This window comes from Leptodactylus fuscus, chromosome 1, assembly GCF_031893055.1.
Source record: "Leptodactylus fuscus isolate aLepFus1 chromosome 1, aLepFus1.hap2, whole genome shotgun sequence".
Classification (NCBI taxonomy): Eukaryota; Metazoa; Chordata; class Amphibia; order Anura; family Leptodactylidae; genus Leptodactylus; species Leptodactylus fuscus.
The window spans coordinates 329,441,187-329,466,230 of record NC_134265.1 but is presented as its reverse complement, the minus strand read 5'-3'; the positions used below and the strand labels follow the sequence as shown (position 1 = coordinate 329,466,230).

The 25,044-nt window shown below is 42.3% G+C and overlaps 1 protein-coding gene across 2 annotated transcripts in view; it reads right to left on the bottom strand.

The window, feature by feature from the left end:
- Positions 1–10,093: 10,093 nt before the first annotated feature.
- Positions 10,094–25,044, bottom strand: part of CPZ (carboxypeptidase Z) — a 48,037-nt gene continuing 33,086 nt past the window's right edge. For both annotated transcript variants that reach the window (XM_075260735.1, XM_075260725.1), the window contains 2 exons: positions 12,196–12,295; positions 10,094–10,679 (listed from right to left, as the gene is read on the bottom strand). In XM_075260735.1, coding sequence (XP_075116836.1) covers positions 10,318–10,679; positions 12,196–12,295 — 462 coding nt within the window. In that variant the 3' untranslated portion in view covers positions 10,094–10,317. The remainder of the gene's footprint in view (positions 10,680–12,195; positions 12,296–25,044) is intronic.

Here is a 25,044-nt window from a genome sequence, read left to right as displayed (position 1 = left end):
TTTAAGTAAGGTATTCCCTATCCATAGAATATAGCTTGCAGATCAGTGGGGGATTAGGAGAAGTACAATGCGTGGCTATCTATGGCACTTCCAATGAAAAAAAATACAGCAGTGTACGTGCTGCCCAACCCCTGCCCCATTCAGAAAAAAGTACAAATGTTCCCCATTCTACTATCAATGGAAGGTCTGAGTGATTCCCTTTATCCAAATTGAAGCTAAGGTAAAGGTACTGCCCTATGGTGATGACTTTTCTTAAAAAAAGCAAAACATTTGGCATGCTTTGACATTGACCCTAAATGACACTTTGAGTATTCTACGTTTTCTCATTGGGGACCAAATGGAAAGGTCTATACACAATCTCTACCCTTTACCATGTCAACTTTTGGTTTTCTTTGATGATTAATTTAGTAATATATCTTTATTGTGGTCAGTGCTCCATTTATATGGAAAATTCTTCAAAAGTCATGGTTGTGTAAATGCCCGAACAACCGAGGTACTGAATGCTGCTTGCACTACTATGGAAACGGGGTAGATAAGCTGTCCCTAGTCCTACGACACTTGCAAGGTCCTGCCTGAGGGTGTTGTTCAGCTGAACCCGAGCTAAGCTCAGCCCTGACAACTACTGGCTCTCTAAACACGAAGACCTACTGACAGGTAGGATGAGAGCTGAAAAGACTAGGGACTGGGAAACTAGAGGCGGTCACCCCATAGCAAAAGAATAAGTGCAGCTGCAAACAGTGCTAACTAGGATGGGATGTGCTAGAGAACTAACAGGTGCAGCACAACCACTAAATACGCAACAGGAATCGAGGAGAAGAAGAGTGGAGTAGTGAGGAAAGGGTATCACAGGACAGGGGCAAAACAAACCTGAAACCCAAAACAGAAACTAACTAATACCAAACAGTGACAGGCAGCCAGAAATGCAGGACAGGGGTTGAGTAGGAATGTTGAGAGTAAAACAGACTCTTATACAGAACACAACTCACACCACTTCCAATTCAGCTCCTGAAACCGTACAACTCCCACTGACCTCTCCTACTAACCAGGGCCAAGAATCCTAGCTGGTAACCACAAAACCAGCGAGGACTGAAGCCAGCAGTTAGCATTTTACAGACCCCGGAAAGACCTGATAGATTGACGACCATTACAAACACCTGAAGCTCACCTCTACTGAGACACAAAGTAAGCCCATGTAGACACTGAAGCAGATACCCAACCACTATCCCAACAGCTCAATGGTAAAGCGAATTGACCAAAGAACCACAGGACACCGGCTCAAATCCCCAGATGAACACCGCGAAAAATACACAACAGTTTATAAAACAACTCAGATCCTAACACCAAATCCTCCCACTAGACATAACATAAAAGTGTAGCTTCCTTCAGCCGCCACTAGGGGATGGTTAGGAATGTATTGAATACTGCAGTATGCAGCAAGCTCCTTGGCTCCCTCTAGAGGTGCCTACAGGCAACCAGCATTTAAAACTGGAACTCTGTGTCCGAAAAGCAGAACTCCAAGTGAAAAAGTTAAACTACAACTGAGCCTGAAGTATGAAAATCATAGAAGACATAAAAACAGAACAAATCTTCACATCTCATTTAGGATTCAGATATAGACCCGCTCATCAGGTCCACTTTCTTTTTATGGCTGGCATGCATGCTTTGGCAATTCAACACTTGGCCTTAGAAGCCTGATCTGAACTTATATCAAACAGCTGTAACATGTGGATAAAAGGGATATAGCGGTGTGGTCATGGATCATGTCCGGTTCGTAGACGCTCATATTAAGGTAATATTAATGATATCTAAAGTTTTCATTTTATTGTCACAATTAATAATAGAGTTACAGTAATAGTGCGCTGTGCAGTTATTTACTTATCTATTGGACATAAACCAGGGGCAGATGGCTTGAATATGTTCCAAGGTTGTTCTTGGCAGTAAAATGGATTCCAATATGAGGGAAACTGCAGTGAATATTATTCGTAAGACATAGACCATTTCGGAAAATGAATATTGTGTAAGATTCCTCATTCCAATGAAATCAACGATGCATTAGACCAGGGGTGACCAATAAGTCAATCGCGATCTACCGGTCGATCGCAAAGGACGTATGGGTCGATCGCAGGATGCAGCTAGGGATCCCCAGTGTCTGCTTGTTCACAGTGCAGGCTGAGAGTCGACTCCCGGCCTGCGCTGTGAACAAGAACTCCGGACACTTGCAGGCCGGGCAGCAGCAGCTCCGGGGGATGACGCGTTCCCCGCTCTTAGCGATGGAGGGAGCTGGGGTGCTGCTTGTTCACAGCGCAGGCTGAGAGTCATCTCCAGACACTGGCAGTGGCATCTGCCAGTGTCCAGAGATAACTCTCAGCCTGCGTTGTGAACAAGCAGACACCAGGGATCACTGGGCGGCCACAGAACACAGCTGTCTCCTGCTCTCACGCTCCGCCCGACCCCGCCCACATGCCCGGCCCTGCCCACAGACACACCCCACCCAGAGGCCCGCCCGCCACAAGAAGTGGGTAGTAGATCTTTTGCCTTGTTCAGTTTATAAAGTAGCTCACATGCTGAAAAAGTGTGAGCTCCCCTGCATTAGACTTTAACCACTTCTGGACCGCCCATAGAGTATAAACGTCCGGGAAGTGGTTGCCTAGTTCTGACAGGACATACCGGTACGTCCAGTCAGAACACAGCAGCTGCACGGAGATCGTTCAGCTGCTGAAGCTGGGAGCCAGCTGTAACTTCAGCCGGAGTTCCCAGAGAGAAGGCAGAGAAGGTTTATTCCTTTCCCTGCCTTCTCAATCGCTGTGTATACAGCGCTCAATGAGCGCTGTATACACGGCTATGGGCGCCGCCATGATGCGGCTGCCCTCTGACCCGGCGGTCACGTGATCCGCCGGGAGCAGAGTCTTACAAGAGCTGCTGGGTCCTACAGGACCCAAATCAGCTCTGTAAGTGTAAAGAACAGTGTGCAGGAGGCTGTAATCCTCCTGCAACTGAGGCTAAATGTAGCAGCCTCAGTTGTAGGGGAAATCAGCCTCCCTAACAGAAAAAAAGTGATCAGATGTCCCCAAAGGTCTCTTATGACCTTATGGGGACACAATCTGAAAAAAAAAAAAATAAAATAAAATATAATAAAAAAGTTAAAAAAAATTAAAATAAAATAATTTAAAAAAATAAATAAAATAATACGCTAATAAAATGCCGTTATTAAAGGTTATAGCCCCACCCACGACAACACCATACAAAATAAAAATTACCGTAATGGAGAGGAAAAACTATTTTATAAAGTTTTTTATTAATGCTTTGTGTTATTAAATAAAAAAATAAATAAAGTGAAAACCAGACACAATTTCCCTCCTATTATGTTTATATTTTCTCGGATATAAAAAAAATTAAAACACATTCGAAAATAAAAACAACATAAAAATAAAGCCCTATGTGTCCCGAAAAAAGACGCAAAAATTAGATGAGACATATGAGAAAAATGTTATAGCCCTGAAAACCGCACATACAAAAAAACACGGAAATGTGTCTGGTCCTGGACCACAAATTGGCCCGGTACTGAAGTGGTTAAGGGAAGCTGTCACTTTAAGGTGGGCATTGGTTAAGATAATAAAGGGGTTTTCTGGGCTGATAATACGTTCATGATGGTCCAACACCCGCAATATCTGCTCATGGGACATCATGTTTATCAGTCACATGTCCCGTTTGTAGCTTGGTCCCATTTTAGTGAATGGGGCTGAGATTCCATAGCAAGGATAGACACTATGTCATGTATTGCTCTGTGTTTGGTTTTCTACCAAGAAGCTGCAGCACTTGTCCAAATGATGATGATTCAGAGGAGTCTTCTGGTGTCAGACTGATGACCTCTATCCAAAGATCCATCGATCTTATAAGCCTGGAAACTTCTTTAATGTGGTTGCTTTATCACAGTATCTCATTATTAGAGTATTAGTCATGTGATCAGCTGAACATCTTGAGTCCAGCTAACAGAAGGAACCTGCAACATGTCCCTCGCAAAGTGTTGAACGTTTAACCAAGACCAAATGTGTCCACCCTTCTGTGAATACAATACATGCTCACTGGGTGGCCACATACAACATAAATAACCCCTGGTAGAGTATAACAAAATCATGTTTCTTGGCAAAGCTGGTCTTCTTATGTCACTCTCTTCGACTTACTGATATGGCCTTCAATATCTGACCTCATGGCTGGACCTGTTCAGATATGTACAGCACAAGTTAGGCTACAGGCACACTGCCATTTTTGGGCATAGGGATGTTTAATGTGTATGTGTTTTACATTAGTTCTAAATTTTTATATGTATTCTAGGGATAGGGGGTGATACGAATTTTTAGTTATTTTTTAATTTTTGAAATTTTTGAAAACTTTTTTTTAAACTGTAAACTGCCCCTAGGAGTCTAGAACTATCTACAGAAAGATAGATAGATAGATAGATAGATAGATAGATAGATAGATAGATAGATGATAGATAGATAGATAGATAGATAAGATAAATATTGTATTAGATAGATAGATAGATAGATAGATAGATAGATAGATAGATAATAGATTAGATATTGTATAATGGATGGATAGATTAGATAGATCATGTATAATAGATAGATAGATAGATAGATAGATAGATAGATAGATAGATAGATAGATAGATATTAGATAGATAGATAGATAGATAGATAGATAGATAGATAGATAGATAGATAGATAGATATTGTAGAGAGATGATAGATAGATATATAGATAGATAGATGGATAGATAGATAGATAGATAGATAGATATTAGATAGATAGATAGATAGATAGATAGATAGATAGATATTGTAGAGAGATGATAGATATATAGATAGATAGATGGATAGATAGATAGATAGATAGATAGATAGATAGATAGATGATAGATAGATAGATAGATAGATAGATAGATAGATAGATAGATAGATAGATAGATAGATAGATAGATTTGGAAAAGGTTCAGAACTAATATCTTTCATTCTAGAAGATAATCCAGATGGCGTTGCTGATTTAACATAAAGTTTTTCCCGATTCCTTGCAGACATAAGCTATGACAGTGCAGGAGACTGTGAAATGTGGCCCATTTAAACTAAGTCATTTCCATGAATTATTAACCAGGCATTAAAGGTACTATTTATATAGTCAATGTAAGACGTCTCAAATATAGAACACAAGCTGTTTGAGCGTCTTTAGATTGCTTTAATTTAAAAAGGGAAGCGTTTAGAGATAAGGTGGCCACCCGAGCATGGATAACGCTCAAATTGCCATGCTTGACCCATAAAAACACGGATGGTGTCTCACTTATATCAAATGTTATAATTACCCGCAACCTAGTTTGTAAATCGCCATATATCAGAGTTTCAACACTCACTTTAACTAGTCAAATCCTCTTCCAGTTTAGAGAGCCAGCTGTCTTCCAGTGACAGTCAGTTTTCTAGTATGAATCAATTTGTCTCCACTGACGGAAAATAATTGCAAAGCAAACAAATTATCTATGCTACGTTGGACTCTATTCACTCCAGGGATTTCGAGCGTAAAGCTTTAAAAGATTTTTATTCCTTCCACAAATTGTGACCTCTTTTGCAAACAGTGAAGAATGAGGCCGGCGAGAAACGGTCTGGAGGCTCCACTGAAGTCTATTTTTGGACTTTTAAAAGAAAAAAAATAAGGAATTTTTTTTCTTCCAAAAAATTGCAATTATTATTGGATTAACCGTGATATTGAATATCGTCCTTAAAGGGAATGTCTCGTGTGATTTTTGGACGTTAGAATTAGATGTCGGTCAGTAAAATAGCAATAATGTTCTTGCTCTTTTTTTTGAAATTTTGTAGCCCTTTATTTTTTATTTTCAAAAAACTTATTACTGTAAGCGGCCATATTGGAGGAAATCACTTTTTTTCTTGTTTTTTCTATGTAAACAGTGCATGTCTCCTGGTGGCTTAAATGAATGGGTGGTAATTGAATAGAAATGTCAGAACTTGTCACAGTCTCCAAGAAGTAATGGAATACAGCCCATCCCCCAGACACCAGGGAGTTCCAGGAGGGCTGTGTACAGAGCCTGAGTGTGTACTGTTCAGCTTTATCAAGGCCTCCAGTAATACTACAGATCTATACTATTTTCCAAAGTTGGTCAAACAGTCACTCTTACCAGGCTGAGTCAAGTATTTGTTTTCAATGGTGGCAAGGATATAAGCCACTAAAATCCCACTCTTCTCCCCCTTCCTCCTAACATCTGCCATTGGTGTAGAGTCAGGAGATCACCATACACATGAGAATCTGGACGTCTTTCCTGCTATGTGTATAGGCATCTATCCTCTAATGATAATGAAATGACTCTGTTCATTCTTTCCTATTCTATACAGTAAAGCTGTCAGCTACACTATAGAAAACAGAACTCATCATCACATCATGTTACTTTTTTTTCGCAAATCATCACATATATTTATAATAAAAATTTATAAAAATCTGATTTTGGTCAATATAACAAACTAATTCAAATTTATATGAAGGCCTGGTTACATTAAGGGACATACTAAATATCAAGAAAGCTTGCACTACTTTGGGGCTCCTCGAAAGAGGTGAGACAGTTCAACACAGCTGAATCTCTTATTTATATACGTCGTGAGAACCAGGGAATAGATCCTAAAAATTAGCAAGCCACCTCGCCTGTATGTATGATCTAGATAACTGCTTTTTGTTTTGCAGTAAATTAAAAAAAAAGTGAAATAAAAAATACCTTTTTTTTTTTTTTTTTTAAGTAAAGACACATTGCCTAGAGGAATAGGGGTCACAGAATCATCATTCAACCAGAGTCAGAATCTGCAACTACTATAAATTCTAAGTAAAATAACTTTAATTTGGTACTTTGAGGAAATTTTACCCCTCGTCACAGCTTTTTTTCAATTTTGCTTAATCTTATTTTACTCTCCGCCTCCCAAAAGCTAAAACTTTTTGTATTTTTCAATTCCCAGCACATGAGGGCATATATTTGTAGGATTGTAATGGTATTATTTAATAAGGAGCTGTGCCCTGACCCATTCTCTCCAGCCAACATTTGCCCCATCTCACTGCTCCCAGTTGCTATAAAAAATCCTTGAACAACACGTCCTCCTTGAACTGTCCTCCTATCTCTCATTCTACTGACTCTTTCACTGACTATAGTCAGGCTTCCGACCTAATCACTGAAACCAACTCCAACACCAACTCCACTGAAACCGTCCTAGCCAAAGTCACAAGTGACCTACTAATAACTGGCAAAAACAATTGGCACCGCTCTTTTCTCCTCTTTCTAGACTTTTCCTCTGCCTTCGACACAGTTGATCACACCCTATTGCCTTGGCATCCACGACTTGGCCCTACCCTTGATCTTTTACTACTTATTGTCTCCCACTCACACACCGCGTTCTTACCACACTTTCTCTCTGTAGGTGTCGTTCAAGGTTCTGTCCCTTTTCTCCATCTCCATCAATACCACTGTAATGTCCACAATGTTCAAATATATCTATGTCCCAGATGTCACTTCTTTGCTAAGTAGAGTTACATGAGAATCTAACAGCCATAGCCTCTTTTTCTCCTCCCACTTCCTCCAACTCAATATGTATATAACAGAGTTCATTATCTTTCCCCACCTTATACAGCCCCCGTACATGACCCATCTATCGAGATTAATAGTGCCACACTTACCCCATTCCCGTAAGTCCATTGCCATTGTGTTATCTTTGATTCTACCTTATCCTTCAAGCCTCATATACAAGCTCTCAACACCTCCTGCTGCCTCCAACTCAAATACATTCATCAAATTCACTTTTTCCTCACCTCTGAAACTACAAAAAAGCTAGTCCACACCCTCATAATCTCCCATTAGACTACTGTAACACTTTCCTCCATGGCCTCCTATCACCACAACTGCAAGCGCTGGACAGTGAGGTGCAAGGACGGACCCCATGGCATATAATGGGCTCCGTGTACTTGCAGTGCACTGCCCGCACGAATGATTCATGCGGGCAGTACATGGCAAGCACACGAAGCCCATTATATGCTATGGGGTCCGTGTGCTTAACTGTCCAGTACTTGCAGTTGCGCTGATATTCCGTTCGGGGGTGTCCTCCTGCGGACTCCTTCCGGACGGGAGGCAAGTGCTAATGTGAATCGGCCCATATATTAATTAATATAATAATGTACAGAACCATGTACAAAACCATGGAATTAGTACAATAATGTACAGCACCATGGAATTAATACAATAATGTACAAAACCATGGAATTAACGGTGCTCGGAAAAAAAAATACTAAAAAAAAACAAATATAAAATAATATTCTTTACAATGTAATGGAAAGTTGTAAAAAAAATTCTGAATGGGGTGAACTTAAAAGAAAACAGCAATTGTGACATTGTGGGACATTACGTGTATTCTGTGGGTTGGTCTGATAATTGCGATACCAAATTTCTATAATATTTGTTATGTTTTAATAATTTTACCAAAATCCAGAAGCTTAAAAAATAAAGAAATGTCTTTGTATTTTGATACTATAACTTTTTCATATTTCCGATATATTAATTTTTATATCTGACATTTGAGCAGCGTTGTGGTGTCTTGGAGTTGGAAACAAGGCCAGTTTTGGGTTACCAACTTTGACTCCAGCTTCAAACTAAAATAAGTAATTGGTTTTAATTATACGCAACTATTGATATTGTATAATTAATTAGGTGCATATGTTTATTACATAATTGCTTTCTTAGCCATTCAGTCACTAGATTTTCCATGGATTAGGGGGCGTTCACACCACCATTAGTAGTGTCTGTTGCTAGCATCTGATGCAAAATATTGGAAATGGACACTAACAGATCCGTTAAAAATCCCATTGATTTCAGTTGGATTTGATCAGTTGTTCATTAGTGTTTGTTAGTGTCCATTTTCACCAGGGTCAGATGGAAGCTGCAATCTCAATACTGATGCCAGTGCTTATGGGCCCCCTAAGGCTCCTGGGCTCAGTGCGACTGCACCCTCTGCACCCTTCAAGTTACACCCCTGCAAATCATTGATCACACATATCTTAAAACTGCGCATACATCCCTTTACACTTACCTGCTCTGCGTTTGGGCTTGCAAAACATCAGTGAAATAAAACCCAGCCCCTTAACTGTTAAACCCCCACCCATGCTAAATTCTGCACACTTCAGAACTAAAACCCCAGCATTATATGCCCTACTCAGGGTGAGTTATAGTTGTATAGTACAATCCTCTGGGCCCTTACCTGGGAGACTTGGGAGCTGCTATGGCTGCTCATCTATCTCCTTCAGTATCAAAGAGTGGGAACTGGAGGAATAGGTAGTATACACTGTGCCCCAGCCAGCATACGTGAACAAGGCTTCAGGGTTCGTTCTCCAGGTTCTATGCAACTAGATCCATAGTGATGCAGGTGCCATGTTCATCCTATGCCGTAAGAACAGCCTGTCATGGGACGGCAGACATGGCATCTGGATAAGATTGGGTTCACACCAGCTTCGGCTCTCCATAAGGGGATTCTGTTCCCCTCTCCACTTGAAAAATGTGGCGAGAAATGCACTGCAAGCAGTGCCATTCTCTCCGCATTTTCGAGTGGAAACCACACAGACTCCATTATAGTGTATGGGGTCCGCGGGTAATTACTTTATGAAGTGGATTAGGTTTCAGTTCGGAGGGGGTCCCCAAATGGACCTCCCAAGAGGAAACAAGAATGCAGATGTGAACCGGGCTTACTTTCACTTTTATTGCCACCGGGTGCTGCAGAAGAATGGAGGCAGTTGTACCCAGCAGCACATGGCTTCGCTGTTATGGCACCGGACCTCCGAGGGAGCCGGACAGAAAAATGCTGCAGGGAACATGGAAACCCATGGACCCCGTAGACTATAATGGGGTCCTCCGGGTTTCCGCATGAAAAATGCTTGCAGGGCTTTGAAGTTGCAGTTTTGAAAAATAATGTCTCCAAAAAGTGTTTTTTAGTCTTGCTTTTCTCCTCCACTCACACAATTGTAAATCAGTTTGGTAATAATATTTATTTCTACATCTTGTGCGCTATTCTTAAATTTTCATTGAAATATACACTTTTATACAGGAATGTGCCAAACCATCATGAAAAGTGCACAAAAATGCACACGAGCAATAAAGAACAAACTAACGTAATGGCTTATGAACAATAAAATTATTAATAAATCCATCAAAGCAATATAGATTGGATAAAATGGTAGAATAAAAACACAAAAATTCAGAAATGTTGTTGTTCCTCACAATTCTAGTATTAGGGGTTAGTTGTTTTTAAGTAGCCATGATGGTTTGTTATGACCTAACATGCTAAAGTATGACCACCACCAAGGTTTCTCTCTATCCTGGGACTGTTGATCGTCTTCGCCTCGTTCCCTTTGCCCTTGTTGAACATGAGGATCATAAGAATCGAGCGGGTCATATCGTTCATAGATATCTTCTGGAATAAGTCTCTCAAATTTGCGAGTTTTTCCCTCAACACGGTTCAAAACAAAGTCAACGCGTCCCGATTTAGTCATACTAGCTGGAAGAGTGATCTTCTTGGAGACCTTGGAGTAGCCGAAAGCTTCTGCCGAGACCACATAGACACCTGGAATCAAGAGTCGCCAGTAATCTCCATCTTCCGCTTTAAAAGAAAGAGAGAAAATTCTGTTGGCTAAGAGGATATAATCAATACTTATTATTATAAATAAATGATGAAACAGCATCTAGAAAAGCTCTCCCGGAGGAGGTCAGATAACAGTTGTAGGACAGAAAATTCACAGCTCATACAAAATGCACAAATGAAGATAAATTAGGATTATTTACAAAAACAACAGGGCAGGGCAAACAAAGAGTCAGGAAAATTGAAAAATAGCTTTCTTTTTTTTTCCAATTTTTTCAATTTTATTTTTGCATTTAAAGTGATTATTTCTTTCCAGTATCATGAGACTGCGACTACTAGGACACCCCTTCATATATCTAGTTTCCTAAAACTCCTACTTCACTAACCCTGCCTAAATACCTGCCCTTAAATTGCCTACACCATCATTGGAGATACTGGAACCCCTTCGATCTTCACTGATTGTCCATCGAGAATGCGTCTGGGAGGGTGTGAGAGTATTGTGGGCATGCTTTGTTACACGCATACTGTATATCGATCCTGTAGACCCCTGATGGCATCTACAGTACAATAGGCAAGTGAACATTGAAACTGGACCGTGGATTAGGGTTGAGCTGATCTTGATTTTAGGATCAATTTTAAAATCGATCGATTTTAAAATCTAATTTCCGATCATTTTCCAGCCGATCCCAATCGCAATTGTGAAATTTGTTTGATCGACGATCGGGATCCGATCTTTCCCAATCCCTCAACCCTACTAATGATATATACATAACAGGGTTGAGCTGATCTTGAGATAACCTCTGACCTCGATCCCGCCGGAAAAGATCAGGATCGGAATTCCAATCGAGATTATGAAATTTACTCAATCGCCGTTCGGAATCCGATCTTTTCCAATCCCGATCGCTCAACCCTCGTAATAATTGAAGGTGACCAGAACATCTTCACTCTTGGCATCATGTGGATGTTAGCAATACAAGTACCACAATTGTGCAGAGCAAGTACAAACCTTCATAACAACAGTAATCTCTAATGGCCGTGTCCTCTTTCTGCCATATGATGTAGCAGTCACACTAAAAAAAAATTGCTCAGGAGTGGTTTTTAAGACTGTGACAACTGGTGTTGACTTGGCCTCAAAGCTCCCCAAATCTCAATCTCTATGTGTCAGATGTCCTGGAAAAACAAGTCTGCTGCCAGTCTCGGTGCAAGACAAGTCTCAAAAAACAAGTCTCGTTTCTCAGTGCAAGATACACTACAGAACTCCTTTATAGGTCTTGTTGGAGTTCATGACTCAAAGAACATGACACATTTGGCAAGTGGTTTAACCCCTTAATGAAAGAACCTCTTTCCTATTTTTTACGTCTATAAATTTCCAAGACTTCTATTACCGTCACCTCTCCATTTCATTGTAAGATGAATGCTCTGGTTGGGAATCTTAGAACCGGGGCCACCTCTGAGACCCATGACTCTCAGGACAGATGGGACTTTATCTCTATCTCTCTAAGGATTGATATCTATATCACGCTGTATGCTCCAATACCTGTAGTTATATCATGGCGAATTCCTTTCACTGAGATTCGAGCATTCTTGATTGGATTTCCATGTTCGTCCTTGACTACTCCTTTAATACCACGATGCACCTAATAAGAACACGGTAGACAATGAAGGCTTTCGTCAGGTTAAAGTACAGAATGTATAGTGTTAGAAAGTGAAAAATGAATAAAAAGTTACTGTATCCATGAAATGAAGGGACTACAGCATGAACAAAACCTATGGCAAAAGTATCATGTATATAAGAAAATAAAAATAGCTGCTACGTATGGGCCTCCTCAACCCAACCCACCAATTTTGATGGCATAGGTAGTCTATTCTTTGTGAGTGGGGAGGGGGGGTGTCAATTCTCCATCAACAAGATCTGAAAGATCATGAAATTGAACTGCAACATGCCTAATCCCTTTGTTCTTATGGGATGTAAGGAACCGCCAAAGGTGTCTGGCAGTGGCTCAATCTTGGACAAAACAAGCGTGTATGTGTATGGAGGGACTGGGAGAATTGGTGTTCCGGTGACAGCTTTTTGAAGATGTTCGGCCATGTTTAATGACCAGGTCCCTGGTGTGACGGCAACCTCTGCACTCTGTAAGACTACAAACTGGGACTAAACATGCTCCTGATACCATATACTCTACTTGACATTTCTATTGCAAAAAAAACCAAAAACTTTTACGCATCAAAGAAAGACTGGACATGTCGAATTTCAATATGCTCAATCCTTAAGTTCTCAAGGCATGTTAGGTGTCTGGCAATGGCTTACTCTTCTTGCCACATTCAGAACACCTTCAAACTTGGCTGAAAAGAACGTGTATGTGCATGGAGAGAGTGGGAGAATTAGGACAACTTTTTGAAGATGTATCACCATTTTTAATGACCATGTTTTAAGTGGATGTAAGGGCCCCTTCACACAGTGTAAGCACTCGGCTCATTCCGAGCCGTACACGCGAGCGCTTCTAAACACTTCCCATTCACTTCAATGGGAGTGTGCATAAAGCCGGCTTTACGAACGCTTCTAAACACTTCCCATTCACTTCAATGGGAGTGCGCGTAAAGCCGGCTTTACGAGCGCTCCCATTGAAGTGAATGGGAAGTGTTTAGAAGCGCTCACGTGTACGGCTCGGAATGAGCCGAGTGCTTACGCCGTGTGAAGGGGCCCTAAGGTTTCTGGTAATGGCTTACTTTTATTGCCACATTCAGACACCTTCATGTTTGACCGAAACAATCGTATATGTATATGGCAGGATCGGGAGAATTAGGACAACTTTTTGAAGGTGTCCCACATGTGACTGCAACCTTTGGACTCCCTAAGACAGAGCTCATAATATCGAATACTCTACTTGACATATCTATTCTGAATAAAACTTTTAAAACGAGAACCCAAATGAATTTCATTGAGTCCTTTAGTCTGCCAAATAGAAGGCTAATTCGCATTGTCTGCTCAGTGTAGCTGGGATTATTGACTTTAGAACTGTCATCCCAGACACTTTATTTAAGTACTGCACTTTCCTAAACAAGCTTCTATAAAGACGTAAAATAATTACATGAAACCGTTTCATCCAGCGTGGAGATAATCGATCTAGCAGGTATCTCACATCCCGAGAAGTGGATCTGTTGCACATCCATGTGTAATATTCTAGATTGGTCTTGGCAAATTTTTAGCAATAGATAAAGTAATTGGCTGAACGGTATCAGCGGATTTTATCAGAGCCCTGCTGTATACGGGCTAGACTTTCTCTGTGTCTCCACTCCTCAAATCTTTAATCTTGAAAGCTTTACTGTGTAATGTGTATGGATTTTATCCGGCCTTATTGGACTCACCAAGACAAAGTTTCACTGGAGAGCTGTAAAATGGAATGGGCTTGGTGGTCTGAACTGTAGTACTTATGTTGTAATAAAACTTGCCACAAGGAACATTAATGTTCTGCACTGAGAGCCTCCAGCGCTCCAGCGAGGTCGCCGACTGTATCAATAGCTTCACTGTTAGTTAAAGTAATGTGAAGACATAAAAACTCAACTACAGACAGTCAACAAGAAGTAACCATCGTAGCTCGGGATAGATACAAATAAGGTCAAAGATAGGATGTTTAAATTTGCAAAAGTTAATCCATTTACCGGTGACATATTTTGGGTGCAGCACCAGTTTGGTTAGGCGGAAGGATGAAAAGTTTTACTTCCTGTACCAGGGTAGGGAAGAGGGGAGATGAAGCTGCAAGTGAGAGCAGGGAGAAAGTACATGACCCCTTACTATCATCTCACCCCTGTACAACCTCCAATGACCTCAAGGGGAGATAAAGAAACCCTTTGTAATGTTATCAGCCATCTTGACAGCCATAGAGGGTATGACCTCCATTTAGTGGTGTATTATTTCTAGAAGAGGCATGATAAGATGTATAGGTCCACATCTAATCTCCACACAATCTTACCAGATCTCAAAAACTTCCCAAATCCCAGAAGAGTCCAAGGAAGAAACACAAAAACCCTAACCTACCTGAGGATAACAGACTCCCTTGTCCACATGGGCACCTTCATGTAATTTTGTAACAGAATCAAACATCTTCTAATATAAGATTTACTTCTTTCATACATAGCACTTAATGGCATCTGGGAATTTCACAAATCCTGGAGGAGGTAGAGGAAGGTGAAACCTTAAAAAAAAAAATCACACTCACCTGTCCCTGGGGCTCCAGTGTCTGCAGCACACGCCAAGAAACCGCCACACGTGACCACAGAGGCCAATCACTTCACCGGTTCCTTCCATGAGGCCGCTACATGGACTCAGTGGTCACATTTGACGCAGGACTTCTGGCAGCGGCTTCATGGTACGTTCCGAAATGGACTGCAGTGACAGACACTGGGGCACTGGGGGAAAATGAGTATTTTTTTTTATGTTTGACCTTCCCCAACCTCCTCCACGATTTGTGAAATTCCTGGATAGCCCCTTTAAGTGGTATGTATGAAAACAGTGTAATATTTTAGGAGGTGATGTTTGGTTCTGTCTTTCCTCAGGTCACAGTTTCCAGCCACAAATGTGTTTTTTTATGTATATTTTGGAAAACATAACATTATGATACAAAATTGGATGAAGATGCCCATGTGGGCAAGGAAGTCTGTTACCAGAATCCAGACCCTCAGATAGATAGGTTATGGTCACTTCTTTGCAGAAATGGCAATACCCTCATTGCTCTAAATATCTAACCAATATCTTGCCAATGGAGGCTCCATTTCACAAGGGGAAAACCATGTTTTATTCAGGTGACCCTATCCTATCTATCTGCATGGTTGGGTTAATCAAGTCCCAGTTCAGGACCCTCATCTAATAGCCAGACCATCTCTCTCTCTCTGGAGGACTCAGCAAGTACATCTATGACACAGGGGTTTCATTGATTTTAATGAAAACTGTGTAACGCTTCCTTTCACTAATGGGGGCGCTGTAGGGAAATGTAACACTTTCTGCCATTTCTGTTGATAATGAGGTTTTCTGCAGTGGTAAACTATGTGATTAGTTTATCATCAGGGTATCATTTTAATAAAATGGATTGAGACCAATGTCTTTAGTCTATGCCCCGATAACTGCAGTATCATCTTTGTAGTATGTTCAACGTTCACACTAGTTTTGTCCTTTCCATGGTACTGGTTTGTCTGAGTACAATAGCGGTCACATATGGAGCCCAATGGATTACATTAACTATAACGGAATATGTTGGATGGGTTCTGTAAAACTGAAACTGCTGAACAAAAAAGTTGGACACACACGGCGCAATGCAGATGTGAACACAACCTGATATGGGTTTTCCAGGCTAAATAATTGATGAACTATCCATTGGATTGGCCATCAATTAAAGATCGGCAAGGGTCCTACACCTGGATCCCCAGTTGATCACCTATTTGAGCAGCCTATTCATATATTTGGACAGCAGTTGTACTTGTATGACAGCTCAGCCTTTTCGCTTGACATGCTCATCAATCAGACAGATGGCCTGTAAAGCACCGTTTCTGCTTCAAAAAACTGATCCGCAGGGTTCCGTGGTGTCGGATTCCTATGGATTTTAAATTGATGACCTATCTTTAGGATAGGTCATCACCAAGGGGTTTTCCAGCCCCAAATAGATATTTAATACTGATGACATGTGGGGATTCAACACTCGGACCCACACAGACCAGCTGATCCAGGAGCCTCCAAGAACTGGCATCTTAGGCTCAGACGGAGACAGACTCAGACGGAGTTCAGACGGAATATTTTGGATCAGAATTTGACATGGAGGCCGCCTCAGGTTCCAGTCCAAAATATGGGGCAGCCGCGTCTGGATGCCGGTGCAGTGCACTGGCATCCAGTCACGGCACTGCGATCCGGATTAGGCCCAAATGAATGGGCCTAGTCGGGAGTGTCTTCAGGCAGATTCGCAAGGCACAATCCGCCTGAAGAATGAGCATGTCCATTTTTTTTTTCCGGGAGCCAGAACGAACGGCTCCCGGAAAAAAGAAACGACCGGCTCCCATTGAAATCAATGGGAGCTGTCTTTTTGGTCAGGATTATGAGGCGAATACGGCCTCAAAATCCTGACCAAAATACCCCGTGTGAACTCTGCCTTAGTGGACACGATGTGCTCCTATCCTAGAAATAGGCGCAGAGCTACAGCTCCGTCCACTGTCTAGTGGTGGCTTCGGGGAACTGCAGCTCCACTCCGATTACTTGAATAGGAACATCCACTACATGTCCATGTCCTGCCACTGCTAGAAGAGCTGATCTGTGCAGGGGCCAAGTATAAGACCCCCGCAGATCACATATAGATTATCTATCCTGGGTCATCCATTAGGGGCTGCAAAAACCCTTTAAGACCAAGCTAAACTATACCAGCAATATAAAACCTGCAGAATCTCACTGGTTCCCTTTAAGTGATTTCCCACACATTGCATGTACATCAAGGGGATTTTTGTTAAGTAAAATTGCTGTATAAGTTATTCAGTTATTCATAGTCTTTCCTTGGCTGCAGCAGGAACTTTACTTCTCCATGTACAAGCTATCAATTACACATGCCTGCAGGTAAAAGCTTTAAATTCTGAGCTGTCCATCTTGCTTCCTCAGTACATCCATTCTCTTTTCCTCTATAAAGGAAATCATTAAGCTTCCTTTCGGCACAGTAAGCTTATATTCTCAGTGCTTAACCTGACTCTGGACCATTTATGTAACCAAACTACTCACGTGAGAGGAAATGCAAATCGACCGACCCAAGCTAACGTCTGACTCGTGACCAGCCATGATCTATTCACCATGTGTTGTGCAGATTTTCAGAAACGGTTCCCCTGGAGTTACAACTCTAGTTACAATAATATGAAACATCACTTAACCTTTAACACCCTAACAAGAGATTTATAATAGATATAACATCCCCAGTAGCGGCTCATAATTACCGAATTAAATATGGCTGGTGGATCTGGGACAATGGTCGGTCATAATCATAAAACCTCAAACCATGTCTAGACTTCATGGAAGCAGTAAGTAGGACGAATAAAAACCAAACATGCAACCCGATACAAGGACATCTCTGCTTACAATTAGACCTTTCCGAGGTGTTTACCCTACTTTTACCTTAGCCGTAAAATTCTAATAACTCCATCAATTGGAAAAAAAAATTTGGACTAAATTCCAACACCGGTTGACTTTATAGACGGAAACAAGGAAAAAGTACATGAGATTCTGGACTTCCACAACTGACTTGGATTACAGAAGAAAAGTAAATGTAACCAACCACCAAAAATCGTGCATGCAAATTTTTCAGGAAATTGTTAGTCCGTCTGTTACTCTTTTACAAGATGTGTTAAATAACCACAGGGATCCCGAAATGTTACACGACTAGAATAATAAAAAGGTAGAAGACCAAAGCTCGGTTTGTGGGAGGATTCGCATCTACCTCAATTTTTCAAAAAGTAGAATTTAAAAAAATTAAATATTAGATTGATGTGAATATTAAAAGTTTTGATAGAAAATAAAAAATTTCCTGTGTTAAGATCGACCAAATTAAGAGGCGCAACATGACCAGCTTTAGAAATAAACTTGTTTTGGCCAAAAGTTTTTTCTTGCTTTTTTTTTTTTGGGGGGGGGGGGGGGGTTACATTAGGTTTTCACTAGAGATGAGCGAGTAGTACTCGATCAAGTAGGTATTCGATCGAATACTACAGTATTCAAAATACTCGTACTTGATCGAGTACCACTCGCTGTTCGAATGTAAAAGTTCGATGCAGAACCAGCATTGATTGGCTGATTGCTATACAGTCGGCCAATCAACGCTGGTTCTTCTCCTACCTTTAGAAGTCTTCTCCGTGCAGCTCCCCCGCGGCGTCTTCCGGCTCTTCATTCACTCTGCCAGGCATCGCTTGTAGTGCGGACATGCGCAGTCGGCTCTGCCCAGGCCCGATGCCTGGCAGAGTGAATGAAGAGCTGGAAGACGCTGCGGGGACGCTGCAAGGAGAAGACTTCTCGGAGGATCCAGCCCGACCCTCACTGGTGGACTTGGTAAGTATAATTTGATCGAACGTTGCCTACCCCTGAAACGAGCATTTTCACCCCCATAGATTATAATAGGGTTCGATATTCGATTCGAGTAGTCAAATATTGAGGGGCTACTCGAAACGAACATTGAACCTCGAACATTTTACTGTTCGCTCATCTCTAGTTCTCACCTCCACTTGAGTATTCAAAAAATGGAAACCCAATCTCCTTGAAAAGTGGTTACTAGTGATGAGCGAGTAGTATTCGATCGAATACCTCGCCGGCATAGGTATGCATGTAATCGGCCGAACGCCAAGGGGTTAAACACATTTGATTGAATACCTTCCCAGCATAGGTATGCATGTAATCGGCCGAACACCGAATATATGAAGCATTTAACCCCTTGGAGTTTGGACGATTACACGCATACCTATGCCGGCGAGGTATTCGATCGAATATTACTCGCTCATTACTAGCGGTTACTATAATGGGATAAATCACATTTCCATACAGAGAGAAAATTCCTACTTTTTTTCTCTGCATTTTTCAAACAGATTTGGGGATGGAAATCCCGAACAGAAACCAAGCACTGGTGTGAACCTAGCCTTAGTTATCACCCTCATCTTGGGATATTCTGAGCCGAGTAGAAAGATAAGCAAAGCCATCTAAAAATAATTTATACTGTTAGCAGAAATTAAAATGACAAATTTGTTCAATTTCAAATTTTTTAAACATTTTTCAATATATCAAAAGAAAATACAATTGTCAATTTAATTTTTGCTAAGAGAAATTTTAATCAAACATTTTATCAAAAATGTTATCAAATATTTTGGGGTAAAAGCAAGCACAGTTTTTATATGAAACCAACTGAATTATCAGTAATGCTAAATTTTTCCCGATATGCTCTGAATTTTACGTCACAGAAAGCTGAAAGAATTGATGCAAAAATAATTTTTTTTTAATCCCAGCATATGGCATGTAGGCGTGATATTACATATAGTCCATTCAGAATGCATCAACATCCAGATGGATTTTTATGCAGAGTCGTAGACAACATTTTGATCCGTCCGGGACCTTTATTAAATCGCATATGACTTTATCAAGTGCTAGGACTTGGATAAACCGGGTTGGCTGGATCAGAAGTAGACTTATCTAGACTAGAGATGAGCGAGTACTGTTCAGATCAGCCAATCCGAACAGCACGCTCGCATAGAAATGAATGGACGTAGCCGGCACGTGGGGGGTTAAGCGGCCGGCTGACGTCAAAGCGGAAGTACCAGGTGCATCCATTCATTTCTATGGAGCGTGCAGTTCGGATTGGCTGATCCGAACAGTATTCGCTCAGCTCTAATCTAGACTCTTCGTCCAAACAAGCCTGGATATAGCTGGCACTGCCATCCTTGCTTATATGCATCCTGGATAACATCATACACAACATGTCCTACCAGATTGGATAAAGTCTAGGACAGATGTTGCTAGTACTGGATAGAATATATGTAATCTCTCCTATGTGCCATGTACCATAACAAGTAAATCAATTCTTTAAAGGGATTCTACCATTAAAAAACTATTTTTTCTCGGTAACACTTCGGAATAGCCTTTAGAAAGGCTATTCGTCTCCTACCTTTGGAAGTGCTCTCCGCCGTGCCGTTCGTTCGAAATACCGGTTTGTACCGGTATGCTAATTAGTTCGCAGTACGCTCTGTTCGGCGAAGACTTCGAGGAACGTACTGCGCATGCGCGAAATTGAGGTGTCGGCACTATGGCCACGGACATGCGCAGTACGTTCGGCAAAGTTTGCCGAACAGAGCGTACTGCGCAGGCGTCCTACATCAAGCTGAAGAAAGAAGGGGAGGATACAGAAGAACATAGAGGCGGCGCTGCAGTCGGTTTTCGAGCCGCAATGGGGACGCCCCCCTCGCATCTCCTGCGCTGGGGGACGCCCTCATCGCTGCAAGGGAACTAATTAGCATATCGGTAAAAACCGGTATTTCGAACGAACGGCGCAGCGGAGAGCACTTCCAAAGGTAGGAGACGAATAGCCTTTCTAAATTCTATTCCGACGTGTTACCTAGAAAAAATAGTTTTTTAATGGTAGAATCCCTTTAAGTCTACCTTGGGTGCACTTTTTGTTTTTGATAAGATTGGAGAACCCTTCCTCGGAGCACCCTTTACTTGGAGTGAAGTACCATTGTTTCAAATAGTATTTGACACCAAAAATTCCAGTGAAAATGGTTTTCTAGTAAAATGGTACTTTCCAAGAGCAAACAAATATCTACGGAAGACAGAGATGTGGAAAACCTGTCCCATAAAAATCTCGTCTACGTGAGGGTGATCTCCTCAAATAGGTCGTCTTTTAGAGAGGTTTTCACTGTATATATCTTTGTTGTTATAGTGATATTTGCCCCTGGCAATCTGCTAAGATGTCGGGGGAGATAAGGATTGCACAGTTGGATTTCAACTTTCGGATACTTATGTTCTTGGAAGGATCTCCAAGACCTCCAAGAAAATGGCCACCACCACTATGTGGACCTCATCAAAGCAATTAAGTTCCAAGCTCCATAGGAGTGACAGAGGCTACAAAACTTCTAGGCTATTGCATGAATTTACAAAAATGCTTGTAAGAAAATAGCCAGAATCCCACAAGAAAAAATAGACTATCCTAAAAAAAAACATTTGTAAATGGATCTTGGAACCCACAGATGAGAATCTGAATGACTATCATAATTAAAAACCTGAATAATTTAGCTTTAGTATAAGCCATGTAAACTTTTTTTCCCCAGAGGACATGTACAAAAACAGTTAGCACTTACGGTATAAGCATGCTGGGGAAACAAACAATTTTTGAAATATATCACAAAGTTGCAAAGTCATTAAAAACAAATTTTTTTTTTACAAGAATTGCTTCTCCTTTGAATTTTGGTAGCTAAAGAAGTAGCATTTGCTAATAGTCATGAGTCTAGCTTTAGAAATCTATAGGGATCAGCTAACACTACATTTTTCCTATAGTGGCCACTGCAGGAGAAATGTAGTATTACATGTAGACCATTAAAATAAATTGTTAACCATGTAATAGATGGACAGACTGGGATCTGAAGAGTGATGCTCTTAGATGGTAAGTCTCCATTCTGACTCACAGAGGATAGCCACAAGTGAAGGACCTGCTTCTTTAACATCCATACAGTGGCATAAATACTGGGGGTATGGGGTAGCAGCAGTAGTGGCTGCCACAGGGCTCGGGACTTTAGGGGTCCAGTGGGCCCTTGATGTTTTTTGTTCTTTTTTAATAGGAGAAACCCCAGCAGGTAATTGGCCCTATTTACTTACAGATCCCCGTTCCTGCTCACGGTTGCCTTCTGCGGATGCGGCTCTGAGCAGGAGTGGGGATCAGTATGTAAGGCCGCATACCTGCAAACCCCACAAACACTGCTATCATTATACTCTCCTGAGCTCTGGCAATCTGCAGGCCTGTATGGTGACTGTCACGGGATGGTTAGAGTCTATACTATAGGCAATGTGTAATATATATTTCATGTGGAATGTATTCTCTAACCTGTTATATACATCAATGTGTAGTTGGCTGATTAGGGTCTAGTGTGTTAGCACATTGTATGCAAATACCTCTAACTAGTGAGGACCAGTGAGGACAATGGGTGGAGATAATCTGCTCAGTGTCTCCAAGAAGATGTTGGATGGTGCATTGTCCATAGTAGACAGGGAGTCTGCTCTCCTTGGTATAGGTGAGGGGGGAAGGATCTGTGACTCAGCCCTTCCCACCCACAGATATAGGTGTAACAGTCTTAGTATATAGTTGTAGCTGGAGTTAGTATGTGTTAGCCGGCCTGTGCACAGCTCTGCAGAGAGCCAGGATTTAGTTACAGGACCAAGGAACCAAAGCTATCATTGGATTGTGACTTCTGTGGACTTATTGTTATTACGGTTGATGTGACCGCCGCCGGCTACTAACTTTGTGGATTACAATAAATTGCTGTTGTCTCCCGACCTCTTGCGTCCGTGTTGATTCAAAAGACCATCCGGAGGAAGACGTATACCTTTGCTCCGTGACAACTGGTGGCAGCGGTGGGATCAACAGCGGACAGCGAGATGGACTACAGCAGCCCAGCGATTAATGGAGCCACAACCTCAGAATACAGGAACTGGACTATGGCAAGTCTACAAGTAAGGGCCCGGGAACTAAACCTGAGTTACCAGGGAAGAACGAAAGATCAACTGATCGAGGCACTGGAGGAGATGACCCTGCAAAGCGACCATGAAGAGGGCTGCCCCCAGGAGACAGTAGAGATACAGGAGTGGCAGGTACAGACCCAAAAGAGCAGATGGGTTGTTTTGTATGAGGAGGAATTGGCAGTGCTGGGGCTAGGAGCAACTGCAGAGCAAAGGAGTAGAGCATTACAGAGGGCTCAGGAAACGGAGAAGGAGGAACAGAGAATGGCGCATGAAAAGGAAAGAATGGCGCATGAAATGCGAATGGCTGAGATAACTATGAGGAATTATAATCAAACGTCGACCCCCAGCCCAACAGTGAGAGAACCACCATATGTCTCCCATAAACACTTCAAGACCTTTGATGAAGCGGCTGGGGATGTTGATGGATATTTTCAGGACTTCGAACACCAGTGCCGCCTGATGGAAGTCCCAGAGAAGGATTGGGTCCGGTATCTGGTGGGGCACCTACGAGATGGGGCTGCGGAAGCTCTCAGAGCCATGGACCCTAGTGATCAGCAGGACTATGAGGCCATTAAAAGAGCGGTGCAGAAGTATTATGCAGTCACTCCAGAGACCTACCGAGTTCAGTTCCGCTCTTTGTCTTACAATGGGGGAAGCTCCTTCCACATGTTCGCCCACAAGTTGAAGCAAGCATGCAAGCGCTGGCTAGAAGGAGAGGAGGCTGTCACAGTCGATAAGATCCTCCAAGTCATACTTAAGGAACAGTTCTTTTCCCAGTGCCCCGCTGAGATCCGTGAGTGGGTGCTGGAACGGAACCCAGCCACAGTGGAGCAAGCTGCTTCCCTTGCAGATGAGGGCCTGACCATCAAGCCGCAGTGGAAGAGGTTGTTTGCAGAGGAGCAGAAAACTACCACAGTCCGCCAGACACCCTTCAGCCAGCCACCCACCTTTCGTGTCCGGCCTCAGGATTACAATTCCCCCTCTACCCCTGCCCCAGCCCATCGGCCTCCAGCTATGAACAACCCTGTCCCTAGACAACGACCTACTGGAAGAATGCTAGAGTGCAGATGTTTTGGGTGCGGGCGGCCTGGACATTTGCAAGCTAGTTGCCCTGTTAACATGGGGGCACGGGCCACCGTGGCATCCCGGCCTATTCACTACCTGGGAACCACCCCTAGGACAGAAAGTTTGGCCCCATTTCCAGATGACTCCATGAATGACCCATCTGTTCCACCTCCAGGGGTCTATGGGATTCAGCCTTCCGCCACACATCCCGCAAACATTCAGAGGAAGCACTTGCAGGAGGTCCTACTGGATGGCCGAACAGTTGTTGGATTCCGGGACTCGGGAGCTTTCCTAACGGTAGCAGACCCCCGAGTAGTTCGACCCGAGGCCCTAGAGGAGGGCCCTGGCCTTTCTATCGAGTTGGCAGGAGGTACTCGGAGACGTATTCCTAAAGCTAACGTGGAACTCGACTATGGTTATGGACCAAAACTATGCACAATTGGTGTGATGAGCGGGCTGCCGGCCGATGTTCTGTTAGGCAATGATGTTGGAAATCTACAGTGCCACTTTGTGGGAGCAGTGACCCGAAGCCAAGCTCAGAGAGACGCCAACATGGATCGACCGGATTTTCTGCCAGATGCCAGCCCTTCAACCCTACAACTTTACCATTCAGTACCGCCGAGGGAACCAACACCAGAACGCGGATGGGTTATCCCGGCAGGAGGACATATGAGCTATAGAGACTGATGTGCATTCCCCAATTTACCTGTGTAGGCCAATTGTGTCATGCACATGTTTTGAGAGGGGGAGGGGTTGTCACGGGATGGTTAGAGTCTATACTATAGGCAATGTGTAATATATATTTCATGTGGAATGTATTCTCTAACCTGTTATATACATCAATGTGTAGTTGGCTGATTAGGGTCTAGTGTGTTAGCACATTGTATGCAAATACCTCTAACTAGTGAGGACCAGTGAGGACAATGGGTGGAGATAATCTGCTCAGTGTCTCCAAGAAGATGTTGGATGGTGCATTGTCCATAGTAGACAGGGAGTCTGCTCTCCTTGGTATAGGTGAGGGGGGAAGGATCTGTGACTCAGCCCTTCCCACCCACAGATATAGGTGTAACAGTCTTAGTATATAGTTGTAGCTGGAGT